Below are 15,024 nucleotides of genomic sequence, written 5' to 3' on the forward strand. Positions count from 1 at the left end.
CTGTAGTTTTAATAAAACTTTTTTGCAGTGTATTAGAACTGATAAAATATAGTATAGATGTCCTGTTATTACTTACTGCCAACTACTTAGTTGGCAGAAGTAGCTGCTATTCAAGAGAAGTCTTCAGTGAGAGAGCATTAAGGGCATTAAGTTGTTTGTGTTGTTTTTTTGACATTTTTTAAGAAGCATTCTCTGCTTAGCTACTTTCCCAAAGCTTTCTCCTTTCTCATTCCTAGTGACATGTGTGCTATGCATCATTCTAGCTCCAGTTACCCAGATGTTTAAATTAGTTTCACCATGCTGCTTCCTCACAGGCAGGATCAAACCCCAGTTGACCCCTCTTAGGAGTATCTAGGAGCTGATCTAGAATCAGGGTACTGCCTGTGGAAGTTGAGGATATTTACCCACTAGAATCAATGACTTTCTTTCAGAAAGGTTATCTTACTATGGATCTCATTAAACAAGCATGTTTTTGTAGCCTGGTATACCCAATGTGGTTGCTTTAAAATAGAGGATGCCAGAGCTTACACAGAGAAGACCCTTTTCTTGCTCATTAGAACCAAGGGCAATTTGGAGCTTTCCTAAAAATACTCAGAGATGGTGACTATCAAAAGTGTCAGTGAGTGCTTACTTGTCAATGCCCTCTCACTGAAGACTTCTCTTGAATAGCAGCTGCTTCTGCCAACTAATAACAACAGGACATCTATACTATATTTTATCAATTCTAATACACTGCAAAAAAAATTTATAAAAACTACTGGTGTGTACTGGGCATGGTGGCACACGCCTGTAGTCCCAGCTACTTGGGAGGCTGAGGTAGGAGGATTGGTTGAGCCCCAGAGGTCAAGGCTGCAGTGAGTCATGACTGCACCACTGTACTCCAGCCTAGGTGACAGAGCAAGACCCTGTCTCAAAAAAATAAACATGTTGTCACTGGCACATTAAGTGCCACAGAATTTCAGCACAATGCAGAGTTCACACTGGTTAGAACAATTCAGAGGTGAAATCCCAAAAGAACAAAATTCTTTTGATAACTAACCTCCACATATTGGCCTAAAAACTCACCTTCTTACACCAATCCAAGCTAAGTGGATAGATCTGAGCTTCAAAAACTAAAGTAACTGTTACCACATCAGAAGCAATTTTAGAAGTTTTCTTTCTCATATAAGCTGGTTCACAAGATACTATTACCTGTTTTTATTAATTCTTTAATCAGATCTTCCTTCATCTTGATGTTAATCGTAAGTTCTCTCATTTTTTGTTTAGCTTCAGTAAGTATGCGTTCTGAATTCTTTAATTTTTGCAAATTCAATTCTTGACTCTCCTGGAGACAATCAATCTTTAAATCTTAAAAAAAAAAAAAAAAAAAAAAACGCAGAAATAAAACTATCTGCTGGTAAAATATTCAACAGAAGTCGAGTTAAAAAAAGAAAAGCAGACACAAAAGCAATTTAGAGGTGGCAGTGGAAGAGACAAAATAGAAGGGAAGAAAAAAGGGGAAAAAATACACAGTAATTGGGACTCTAGCATTCCAGCTTATAGTAAGAGTTTTTATTTTCTTACAAATTAATACGTATATGTATATATTCTTTCATAATATCTCATAGGTTCAGACACACAGTTTCTCATTGCCTTTAACATGAGTTATTTGAGACAGGTGTAAAATTTCCAGATGGATAGAGGGGTGAATTTGTTTCCTATCAACTTCTACTTTTATAGTAATTGGAGAATGCAGACTATACCAGGCTACTCAGAGTGTGGTCTAGCTCTGTTTGTTACTGCCTGCACCAGAATGCAAATCAACTATGTCACTAAGCACACTGCTTTAGTTCAGGTGACACTTTTTTCATAGCCAGACTTTCTCAAGGAAGAAACTAGTGAAAGCTCATTTACATTCCAACGTAAGTTTTTTTCCTGGTTGCAGAGCAGTAACGAACAGCTCAAGCATGGCTGCTTGAGTAGCATTTACCTTTATTATTTCCACATTTTTATATTTATTTTAGTTATACTTAAACTTTTGGCTCATAAAGCCACGTATAGGTTCTTAAAGAGATGCTCTACATTTTCAAAGTGTAGCACTTATGTTATTTATATTCCCGATTCCCTTTTTTGTGGGTCAACCACACATTAACCAAGAGAGATGAGTTAATAAAATCTACTACTACCAGCTGGGCACAGTGGCTCATGCCTGTAATCCCAGAACTTTGGGAGGTCAAGGTGTGCAGATCACAAGGTCAGAAGTTCGAGACCAGCCTGGCCAACACAGTGAAACCCCATCTCTACTAAAAACACAAAAATTAGCCGGGTGTGGTGGCACACACCTGTAGTCCCAGCTACTTGGGAGGCTGAGGCAGGAGAATCGCTTGAACCTGGGAGGCGGAGGCTGCAGTGAGCCAACACCGCACCACTGCACTCCAGCCTGGGTGACAGAGAGAGACTCCATCTAAAAAAAAAAACAGTTGTGAAAACTATAGGTGATTTTTTTTTTTTTTTTTTTGAGGTAGGGTCTTGCTCTGTTGCCTAGACTAGAGTGCAGCGGTGTGATCTCGGCTCACTATAGCCTCGAACTCCTGGGCTCAAGCGATTCTCCCACCTCAGCCTCCCTCCTGAGTAGGTACGCACCACCACGCTCAGCTAATTTTCTGTAGAGAGACAATCTCATTATGTTGCTCAGGCTGGCCTCAAACTCCTGGCCTTAAGCAATTCTCCCGTTTCAGCCTCTCAACGCACTGGGATTACAGGCATGAGCTACTATATGTGGCTCATAAATGTCTTTTTTTTTTTTTTTTTTGAGACAGAGTCTGGCTCTGTCACCCAGGCTGGAGTGCAGTGGCCGGGTCTCAGCTCACTGCAAGCTCCGCCTCCCGGGTTCCCGCCATTCTCTTGCCTCAGCCTCCCGAGTAGCTGGGACTACAGGCACCCGCCACCTTGCCCGGCTAGTTTTTTGTATTTTTTTAGTAGAGACGGGGTTTCACCGTGTTAGCCAGGATGGTTTCGATCTCCTGACCTCGTGATCCACCCGTCTCGGCCTCCCAAAGTGCTGGGATTACAGGCTTGAGCCACCACGCCCGGCCTCATAAATGTTTTTGATGTTGTTATTGATGCATAAAAATCCTTAGCAGTTGTGTACTAAAACATTACCAGCACCCAGTACACTAACTGGGCTCTAATGCCAAATACATAATTGATGTTAGGCACAAGTCCCAGTGAAGGAGTAGATACCTAGTACAATTACTCATACTGTACTTTAACATCATTAGGAATACAAAGCATATCAATTGAGGTCTGAATATAAAAATCCTTATTCTAAGGGAGTAAGCCTATATCTCTAGCCATAATTAATTGATAGAAAATCTTTTTTATTAAGGAGTAAAAGAGGTAAAACAGAGAACATAAAAGAAGTTCTACCAACCAGAAAAGCATTTGTACCAAGTTCTGGTCTTTGAGAATTCCCGGATGTTTCTTAAACTATCAACTGAGGAAAAAGATAAGTGTCCTATAACCATTAGGTCTACATTATTTAAGAAAATCTATGTACCTTCATTCTCCAAATTTGACTTTTGTGTTTCATCCTGAGTATCATTCAGTTCAACAAGGGAACAAACAGAGTCTGGCTTCTGAATCCATGAACGACTTCTACATCTTAAAAAAAAAAATCAGAAAGTTAACTTATTTGTTAGCGTTTTCTAATCTGCCCTCAAATTAGTTTCCCCAGAAAGTGACAGTAATGTTAAAAAATTATTAATTACATTTAAAAACAGAATGCTACTAATATTGCTTAAAATAAAAGGATGCCCCCCCACCCATGTTGAATCAGTAGAAAAGTCATGTTTGTTGCCACTGTGGCAGCAGAATAAGGAAATCCAAAAAAAAAAAAAAAATTCCCTCTGAAAATTATAATCTAATTACTATAACAGCTCTAAAAGCAAAATTATTTTTCAGTTATAAGACTGATGACTTGTGTTCAAATACTATTTTCATAACACATTAGATGATAGTACATTTAGCAAAAGTTACCTACTCTTATATTAAACATAAACGATACACTCCAATGGAAAAAACCTACACTTCTATATTTATTGCAGCATATAATTCTAAATATTTATTAAATCAATGTATATTTAACATACCTAGTTCCAGATTTCTCTTGGCCTTCCGATTCTTCATCATCACTGTTATCAGAAAATTGGCAGTGGAGGACCTCATCTTGTTCTTCTATGTGATCCAACAGTATCCGACTTCGTGTTCGAAACCCAGCAAATATTCGATCCAGAGAATACACAGGTGGACTTGTGTGGACCTTCCAAGTGATTCCCCCACCCAACAACAAACAAAGTGATATTTTAAAAGTCTAATTTTATCCTATTATTCTCAATGCTGTTAAAGGAGTTATTAGATTGGCACTCTTAAAATAGCCAATCACTGGAAAATGCTCCCCTCAAACAAAGGTCAAAATTAATTTAATGATACTTTGTGCCTCACAGACAAATACTTCTTTCAGAATATACACAGCTCCTTCTCTTCTGGACAACCCTTCTATCTTCACTTATGGAAAATAGTATTCAAAAATGAAACGAAAAGCACGCATGGAAAACATTCCAGCTCTTAAACACAGCACAGACACACCCCAACAAATGTGCCCGCTTCCCATCTTCCCAGTTCAGAACACCTGGAGAACTGTGGTGCTCCAATCCAAATCCCACCACAGGAAGAAACCCAGAGCCATCTCCACTCCCTCTGCCAGGGCAGTATTCCTAATTTGAATACCACAATGTATATACTTATTCTTTATATATGGTGGTTAGGTATAGCTGAATTAAGGCTCTAGGAAAAATATTTAATATATGTCATATGACAAATAAAATTGTATGGCTAGCCTGGGAATTTTCTATAGTATAACATTCTTCTATTGGAAATGCACTTTAAATACTCAAAAAAAAAAAAAAATGACCTTGGAAAACAACAACAATAAATTAGAGATTGCCTTTATACCTTTGTTCTGGTTTCTATTACAAAATATTTCCTTTTCATCACCTCTGTAACCAAACCTCGAGATGACTTCTCACAAAAGGCAATAAAATCTTAGAGGAGACAGTCCATTTATCAATATAAATTATTATAAGCCATTAAAATTGTAACATATAGTGGAATATGAGTATCACACGGTGTTTAGGATTCAATCACTTGACAATAGGCCCCCGTCATGTATTCTCTCCTAAAAAATCCTACCTGATTCTGAAAATCATCTTATATCTGATTTTTGTGCTTCTGCTGTCAGTCACCTAATTAGATCATCTGTCATATCGGCATCATGATAGACAGGAGTAAAGTTTTTCAGGTGGCCTCCCAATGGGAAATGAGGGAGGGGAATTATTTAAGGAAGAACCAACTCAACAAGTATTGATCTAATGAGTACAACATACTAGACATGGCTATTTTATCCCATAACTGGCAGGCATCTAGTTTTCTCTTCTGAGAGTGTGGGAATTATTTAAGGAGCAAATAATAGGCCGGGCACGGTGGCTCAAGCCTGTAATCCCAGCACTTTGGGAGGCCGAGACGGGCGGATCACAAGGTCAGGAGATCGAGACCACCCTGGCTAACCCGGTGAAACCCCGTCTCTACTAAAGAATACAAAAAACTAGCCGGGCGACGAGGCGGGCGCCTGTAGTCCCAGCTACTTGGGAGGCTGAGGCAGGAGAATGGTGCAAACCCGGGAGGCGGAGCTTGCAGTGAGCTGAGATCCGGCCACCGCACTCCAGCCTGGGCGACAGAGCCAGACTCTGTCTCAAAAAAAAAAAAAAAAAAAAAAAAAAAAGGAGCAAATAATAAAACCTTCTGTTCAGAGTCAAACTTCATTCTCTGGGATTGTAATTTCCTTTTAAAATTTCTTTTTACAAAGAAAACCAAATGTCCAGAGCTATTATAGTATTCATACCACCCAAGGCTGCTATTATAGTATTCATACCACCCAAGGTTGCCTGATGCAAAGTCCATGGCACTGCTCATATATCACTTGCCTTTCATTTCTTATCCCTCTGACTGTAACAACCAGAAGGATCTCACGTAAACAAATCATTTCCCTTCATAAAATGAGGAAATAGAAAGCAGAATTCATGAACCTGCTAAACCAAAACTCATGAATCTGCTAATCAAGTCTTTTCCATAATAGAGACTCCTTAATTCTTAAAACTGTGTGTATATATTTACCAACCACACAAACTAAAATTCATATTGATATTTATACTGTCTTGATTTTGTCTACTTGGTAAGACTGAATAACATATAAATATTATTTCAAAAATAATGACAGACCAAATAAGTTGAAATAAATACCATCTAACATCTCAACTTTGTGTGGTTAAAGGAAGAAATAAATTCATGTAGATATTAAACTTGGTCATGTCTGAAGATATCATGGCAAAGGATACCTTTTTCACATTGATGAGGTATAGACATTATCGCCATCCAACTATTCCCTCCAAATGTAACTATGTATTCTCTTGTTTATTAGTTTCTTTTATTAGAAAGAAGTATGCTTAAGAGAAAAAGAAAGTATACACAAAATTCCATAAAACCTAATAAAAAAAATCTGCTGAGACTGTACAAATACACTGTGATATTAAGCTAAAAATTTTTTAATCTCAAAATAAGAAAAAGATTAATGCTTGGACTTTACCTTCCTGGAATCTTGTCTTGATGGGATATAAATATAATGCCCCAAACGAGTATCAAATGGTACAGTATATGGTCTCTTTTCAGGGATCCTGGCATCTGGCCCATCTCCACAATTTTCTTTAGCTGAAGAAGTCACTGACAGGTTAAGTTTTGTTAGTTCTTCACTCAGTTGATCCACAAGAAGCTGTTGTTCTATTATTTTTTCATTCTTTGTAGAAAAGAGATGAAAATATTTAAAATACAGCACTTCAGTACATTTAGATTATGATTAAAAATGAATTTTACATTGACCAAATCACAACTATTTTAATAATACAGTCAATTCTCATTTATCCAGAGACTAGCCTTCTGGTGTTCACAAGTAATTGTGGTAAAACCTTTTTAATAGTAAGGAGCAACAAACACAGCCAAACAAGTTAAATACTCAAAGATAACTCCCCATCCACTGTGACTGGTTGCTTTGCTAACCTGAAGCACTTTGATTAGCTATCTTTATTAAAGCATGGACTTTCTAAGTGAAATCCAAGAAGTAAAAAGAAACAAAAAAGTTGAAAAAGTGGAGAAAGAATTGTAGAGTTTGCAGCAAAGGAGGCAGAAGGAGGTAACAAGAGCAGGAAGTGAAAGCCTCAGTGAAAAAGGAAGCCAAAAGCACAGAGATAGAAGATAGCCAACTGACAGTCCTGAGAGGAAGAAGAAATTGGAAATCAAAGGCAGAACAAATTGTATATCACGAATGTGTGTGTGTGTGTTTGTGTGTGTATGTGGTTTAGTTTTGTGTATCCTCTAAAGAAAATTTTTGAAGTGTATCAAATCCAGAAAGCTCTAATGTCAATCTTTGTTTTACAAGCACAAATTTATGTAAATAAGCAACAGTCATTCATCTTAATACTTCACATGCACTACAATATTTAAATAGAAAAAAAACCCTTACATTTTCATTGTATAAATGCTAAGTAATAAAAATGCAACCTTACTTAAAAATCATATATTCAGATAATTAAAATATACAACATCAATGGCATACAAATTGGAAAGGATTCAATGGAGTTCTTACATTGTCTGGGAAAAGGATAAAAGTACCAATTAATATTAGAGTGCACGTTATACTCTCTAGGATAACCACTAAAAAAAGAGTAAAACTATAACTTCTAAGTTAGTGGAGAAAACAACAGAAAAGGAAAAAATAACCAATGATTCAAAAGAGGGAAAAAGGAACACAGAGGAGGAAGGATAAATAAAAGGCACAATGGTGGATTTTTACCAAAACAGTAATTATGTTAAATTAATAAATGAATTAAATAATGAAATTAAAAGATAAAGATTATCAGAAAGGATTTTAAAATTATCTAACCATATGGTGCTTACAAGAAACATACCTAAAATAGACACAGAAAGATTAAAAATAAGATAGAAAAAGAGATACCATGTAAATACTAATCAAAAGAAATCTGGTGTAGCTGTAGTAATGTCAAGGTAGACTTTAAGGCAAAACTCATTAGAAGAGATAAGAAGAGGTAAAAAGGATTAAAAGAGCAATTCACCAGGATGGTATAACAATTCTACATTTGTATGCACTTAATAACACAGCTTCAATATTTATAATGCAAAGACTATCAGCACTTCATGAAGAAATAAGACAAATCCAAAGTTATAGTAGGGCTGGGCACAGTGGCTCACACCTGTAATCCCAGCATGTTGGGAGGCCAAGGCCAGTAGATCACTTGAGCCCAAGAGTTTGAGAGCAGCCTGGATGACATGGCGAAGAACCCCTTCTCTACAAAGAATACAAAAATTAGCAGGGCATTGTGGTATGCACCTGTGGTCCCAGCTACTCAGGAGGCTGAAGTGGGAGGATTGCTTGAGCTCAGGAGGTTGCGGCTGCAGTGACTCATGATCGCGCCACTGTGCCCCAGCCTGGGTGACAGAGTGGAGATCTGTCATAGTGGGAGATTTCAACATCACTTTATAAATTACTGATAAAACAAAAAGCCTTCAAAGGTGAGTACAAAATGTAGATTTGAATAATAGGATTAATAGTACCCAATGATTGCAGAATGCATATACTTCTCAAGTACCTCTGTAACATTTAGAAAAATTTGCCTTATTCTGAGCCAAAAAGCGAGTTTCAATACGTTCAAAGGACTGAAATCAGAGATAGTATGTTATCTGATCACAATGCAATAAAAATTGATAAAACAAAAATAAATCCTCTATGTCCTATAAATAAAATAACTATGTTATTCACAAGTCAAAAAAAAAGTCACAATGAAAATTAGGAAACATTTTGAGCTCAATGTGGAGGGCAAGTCAAGATGAACTTAGAAATATATAATGTTAGGCCGGGCGCGGTGACTCAAGCCTGTAATCCCAGCACTTTGGGAGGCTGAGATGGGCGGATCACAAGGTCAGGAGATTGAGACCATCCTGGCTAACATGGTGAAACCCCGTCTCTACTAAAAAACACAAAAATTAGCTGGGCGTGGTGGCGGGCACCTGTTAGTCCCAGCTACTCGGGAGGCTGAGGCAGGAGAATGGCGTAAACCCGGGAGGCGCAGCTTGCAGTGAGCTGAGATCTGGCCACTGCACTCCAGCCTGGGTGACAGAGCGAGACTCCGTCTCAAAAAAAAAAAAAAAAAAAAAAAAAAAACAACAAAAAAGAAATATATAATGTTAAATGCACATGTCAAAGAAGAGAAGCTAAAAATTAATATACTAAATATTCATCCAAAGATGTTAAAAAGATAGCAGAAGGTTACCCCAAAAGTAGAAGGAATTAAATAATAAAGGGCAGAAATTAGTGAAATAGTGAACAAACTAATGAAATAATGAACAAACATACACTAGTGAGGATTAACAAAGCCAAAAATTGTCTCTTGAAGAGACTAATGAATTGGTAATTTTACTAGTGAAACTGCAAGAAAAAAAAGTGAGAGAAGGCACAAATAATCAGGAATGCAAAAGGGGACATGTGACTACACAGCTAAAGATAGTAACAAATAAAAGACTATCATAAACAAACTTATGCCAATACATTCAAAAATTAGATACAATGGTCAAATTCCTAGAAAAATAAACCTTATCAAAACTGGAGGAAAAGAAAATACTAATATGATTTAATTCATAAAACATACCCCAAAGAAAATTTCAAGTCCCAAATGCTTCCCAGGCTAATCCAACCAAACATTTAAGAAAGAAATAATACCAATTTTTCACACACCCTTCCAGGTATAGGGGGACATTAAATAATCCATATTATGAGGCCAGCATAACTTGTTATAATATCTGACAAGAATATTATGAGAAAGAAAAATATAGGACAAGCTCACTGACAAATATAAACATCACACTAGCAAACAAAATCTAGGTCAATCATGCAGAAGAGTTTACATAGCAGACCCGACTGCTATCTTCTAGAAGACCTGCTATGAGGTTGTCAGATGTCTGAGAACTTGGATTTTGGGAGTGTTCCTAAACGCTCTGGTAATACTGACTCACTGTGCTCAACTATTTGCACAATTAATGTGGTTTATGCTGCACCCCTGCTTTTCTTCAGGTAGTCTGGGACTTTGGTTCATGCTAGGCAAAGGGTGCCTTCACGACCCACCCATCCTCAATATAACCCATAGGCACCAAGTCTACTTAGTTTCCCTGGCAGATAACATTTTATAGGTGTTGTCACCACTCATTGCTGGGCAATTAAGTACATCCTCAGTGACTCTGCTGAGAGACAAGTCTCGGAAGCTTGTGCCTGGTTTCCTCCAGACTTTGTTCCATGTGTCTTTTTTCTTTGCTGATCTTGCTCTGCATCTTTTCACTGTAATAAGTCCTAGCCAGGAGAATGAATACATATTGAGTTCTCCTAGTATGTCATCCAACGTGAGGGTGGTTTTGGGGAATCTTCAATACAATAGTACATCACAACATCAACAACAAAAGGGTTTATTCCAGGAATAAAAGATTGGTTAAAAATCAGATCAATCAGTGTAATTCACCATATTAGCAGAATAAGAAAGAAAAATCATATGATAAAGAAAAATCACTTGATAAAAATCAATATCCATTCATAATAAAAATTCTCAGTAATTTCCTTAGTTTGGGAAACGGTAAATTAAAAATACCTATAGAAAATATAATACTTCAGAGTGAAAGTTTGAGCTTTTCCTCTATCATTGGAAACAAGACAAGGATGCCTTTTTTTTTTTTTTGAGACAGTCTTGCACTGTCGCCCAGGCTAGAGTGCAGTGGCACAATCTCAGCTCACTGCAAGCTCCGCCTCCTGGGTTCACGCCATTCTCCTGCCTCAGCCTCCTGAGCAGGTGGGACTACAGGTGCCTGCCACCATGACCGGCTAATTTTATTTGTATTTTTTAGCAGAGATGGGTTTTCACCCTGTTAGCCAGGATGGTCTCGATCTCCTGACTTCATGATCCGCCTGCCTCAGCCTCCCAAAGTGCTGGGATTACAGGCGTGAGCCACAGGGCCCAGCCAAGACAAGGATGCCTTCTATCACCACTTGTATTCAACACTGCATTGGAGATCCCAGCAAATACAAGAAGGTATTTTTATAACAACTTTATTGGGGGGGGCAGAGCAAGATGGCCGAATAGGAACAGCTCCAGTCTCCAACTCCCAGCGCGAGCGACACAGAAGACCGGTGATTTCTGCATTTTCAACTGAGGTACTGGGGTCATCTCACTAGGGAGTGCCGGACAATCGGTGCTGGTCAGCTGCTGCAGCCTGACCAGCGAGAGCTGAAGCAGGGCGAGGCATCGCCTCACCTGGGAAGCGCAAGGGGGAAGGGAATCCCTTTTCCTAGCCAGGGGAACTGAGACACACAACACCTGGAAAATCGGGTAACTCCCACCCCAATACTGCGCTTTAAGCAAACGGGCACACCAGAAGAATATATCCCTCACCTGGCCGGGAGGGTCCCACACCCACGGAGCCTCCCTCATTGCTAACACAGTAGTCTGCGGCAATCTAACCGCAAGGCAGCAGCGAGGCTGGGGGAGGGGCGCCCGCCATTGCTGAGGCTTAAGTAGGTAAACAAAGCCGCTGGGAAGCTCAAATTCGGTGGAGCTCATAGCAGCTCAAGGAAACCTGCCTCTCTCTATAGACTCCACCTCTGGGGGCAGGGCACAGCTAAAAAAACAATAGGGGAAGCAGCAGAGGCCTGAGCAGACGCGAACGACTCTGTCTGACAGCTTTGAAGAGAGCAGTGGATCTCCCAACACAGAGGTTGAGATCTGAGAACGGACAGACTGCCTGCTCAAGTGGGTCCCTGACCCCTGAGTAGCCTAACTGGGAGACATCCCCCACTAGGGGCAGTCTGACACCCCACACCTCACAGGGTGGAGTACACCCCTGAGAGGAAGCTGCCAAAGTAAGAATCAGACAGGTACACTCGCTGTTCAGCAATATTCTATCTTCTGCAACCTCTGCTGCTGATACCCAGGCAAACAGGATCTGGAGTGGACCTCAAGCAATCTCCAACAGACCTATAGCTGAGGGTCCTGACTGTCAGAAGGAAAACTATCAAACAGGAAGGACACCTATACCAAAACTCCATCAGTACGTCACCATCATCAAAGACCAGAGACAGATAAAACCTCAAAGATGGGGAAAAAGCAGGGCAGAAAAGCTGGAAATTCAAAAAATAAGAGCGCATCTCCCCCTGCAAAGGAGCGCAGCCCATCGCCAGCAACGGATCGAAGCTGGTCAGAGAATGACTTTGATGAGATGAGAGAAGAAGGCTTCAGTCCGTCAAACTTCTCAGAGCTAAAGGAGGAATTACGTACCCAGCGCAAAGAAACTAAAAATCTTGAAAAAAGAGTGGAAGAATTGACAGCTAGACTAATTAATGCAGAGAAGGTCATAAACGAAATGACAGAGATGAAAACCATGACACGAGAAATACGTGACAAATGTACAAGCTTCAGTAACTGACTCGATCAACTGGAAGAAAGAGTATCAGCGATTGAGGATCAAATGAATGAAATGAAGCGAGAAGAGAAACCAAAAGAAAAAGGAAGAAAAAGAAATGAACAAAGCCTGCAAGAAGTATGGGATTATGTAAAAAGACCAAATCTACATCTGATTGGGGTGCCTGAAAGTGAGGGGGAAAATGGAACCAAGTTGGAAAACACTCTTCAGGGTATCATCCAGGAGAACTTCCCCAACCTAGTACGGCAGGCCAACATTCAAATTCAGGAAATACAGAGAACGCCACAAAGATACTCCTCCAGAAGAGCAACTCCAAGACACATAATTGCCAGATTCACCAAAGTTGAAATGAAGGAAAAAATCTTAAGGGCAGCCAGAGAGAAAGGTCGGGTTACCCACAAAGGGAAGCCCATCAGACTAACAGCAGATCTCTCGGCAGAAACTCTACAAGCCAGAAGAGAGTGGGGGCCAATATTCAACGTTCTTAAAGAAAACAATTTTAAACCCAGAATTTCATATCCAGCCAAACTAAGTTTCATAAGTGAAGGAGAAATAAAATCCTTTACAGATAAGCAAATGCTTAGAGATTTTGTCACCACCAGGCCTGCCTTACAAGAGACCCTGAAGGAAGCCCTAAACATGGAAAGGAACAACCGCTACCAGCCATTGCAAAACCATGCCAAAATGTAAAGACCATCGAGGCTAGGAAGAAACTGCATCAACTAACGAGCAAAATAACCAGTTAATATCATAATGGCAGGATCAAGTTCACACATAAGAATATTAACCTTAAATGTTAATGGACTAAACGCTCCAATTAAAAGACACAGACTGGCAAACTGGATAAAGAGTCAAGACCCATCAGTCTGCTGTATTCAGGAGACCCATCTCACATGCAGAGACATACATAGGCTCAAAATAAAGGGATGGAGGAAGATCTACCAAGCAAATGGAGAACAAAAAAAAGCAGGGGTTGCAATCCTAGTCTCTGATAAAACAGACTTTAAACCATCAAAGATCAAAAGAGACAAAGAAGGCCATTACATAATGGTAAAGGGATCAATTCAACAGGAAGAGCTAACTATCCTAAATATATATGCACCCAATACAGGAGCACCCAGATTCATAAAGCAAGTCCTTAGAGACTTACAAAGAGACTTAGACTCCCATACAATAATAATGGGAGACTTCAACACTCCACTGTCAACATTAGACAGATCAACGAGACAGAAAGTTAACAAGGATATCCAGGAATTGAACTCATCTCTGTACCAAGCGGACCTAATAGACATCTATAGAACTCTCCACCCCAAATCAACAGAATATACATTCTTCTCAGCACCACATCGCACTTATTCCAAAATTGACCACATAATTGGAAGTAAAGCACTCCTCAGCAAATGTAAAAGAACAGAAATTATAACAAACTGTCTCTCAGACCACAGTGCAATCAAACTAGAACTCAGGACTAAGAAACTCAATCAAAACCGCTCAACTACATGGAAACTGAACAACCTGCTCCTGAATGACTACTGGATACATAACGAAATGAAGGCAGAAATAAAGATGTTCTTTGAAACCAATGAGAACAAAGATACAACATACCAGAATCTCTGGGACACATTTAAAGCAGTGTGTAGAGGGAAATTTATAGCACTAAATGCCCACAAGAGAAAGCAGGAAAGATCTAAAATGGACACTCTAACATCACAATTAAAAGAACTAGAGAGGCAAGAGCAAACACATTCAAAAGCTAGCAGAAGGTAAGAAATAACTAAGATCAGAGCAGAACTGAAGGAGATAGAGACACAAAAAACCCTCCAAAAAACCAATGAATCAAGGAGTTGGTTTTTTGAAAAGATCAACAAAATTGACAGACCGCTAGCAAGACTAATAAAGAAGAAAAGAGAGAGGAATCAAATAGATGCAATAAAAAATGATAAAGGGGATATCACCACTGACCCCACAGAAATACAAACTACCATCAGAGAATACGATAAACACCTCTACGCAAATCAACTAGAAAATCTAGAAGAAATGGATAATTTCCTGGACACTTACACTCTCCCAAGACTAAACCAGGAAGAAGTTGAATCCCTGAATAGACCAATAGCAGGCTCTGAAATTGAGGCAACAATTAATAGCCTACCAACCAAAAAAAGTCCAGGACCAGATGGATTCACAGCTGAATTCTACCAGAGGTACAAGGAGGAGCTGGTACCATTCCTTCTGAAACTATTCCAATCAATAGAAAAAGAGGGAATCCTCCCTAACTCATTTTATGAGGCCAACATCATCCTGATACCAAAGCCTGGCAGAGACACAACAAAAAAAGAGAATTTTAGACCAATATCCCTGATGAACATCGATGCAAAAATCCTCAATAAAATACTGGCAAACCAG

At 39.2% G+C, this 15,024-nt stretch overlaps 1 protein-coding gene across 2 annotated transcripts in view; it reads right to left on the minus strand.

Annotated features, from left to right (window-relative positions):
- The window catches only part of KIF27 (kinesin family member 27), a 100,461-nt gene that overhangs the window by 51,773 nt on the left and 33,664 nt on the right, over nt 1-15,024 (minus strand). For both annotated transcript variants that reach the window (XM_010384021.2, XM_010384020.2), the window contains exons 6-9: nt 6,680-6,886; nt 4,131-4,300; nt 3,539-3,642; nt 1,192-1,347 (exon numbers count right to left, since the gene is read on the minus strand). In XM_010384021.2, coding sequence (XP_010382323.2) covers nt 1,192-1,347; nt 3,539-3,642; nt 4,131-4,300; nt 6,680-6,886 — 637 coding nt within the window. The remainder of the gene's footprint in view (nt 1-1,191; nt 1,348-3,538; nt 3,643-4,130; nt 4,301-6,679; nt 6,887-15,024) is intronic.

Source organism: Rhinopithecus roxellana, chromosome 16 (genome assembly GCF_007565055.1).
Source record: "Rhinopithecus roxellana isolate Shanxi Qingling chromosome 16, ASM756505v1, whole genome shotgun sequence".
NCBI classification, from domain to species: Eukaryota; Metazoa; Chordata; class Mammalia; order Primates; family Cercopithecidae; genus Rhinopithecus; species Rhinopithecus roxellana.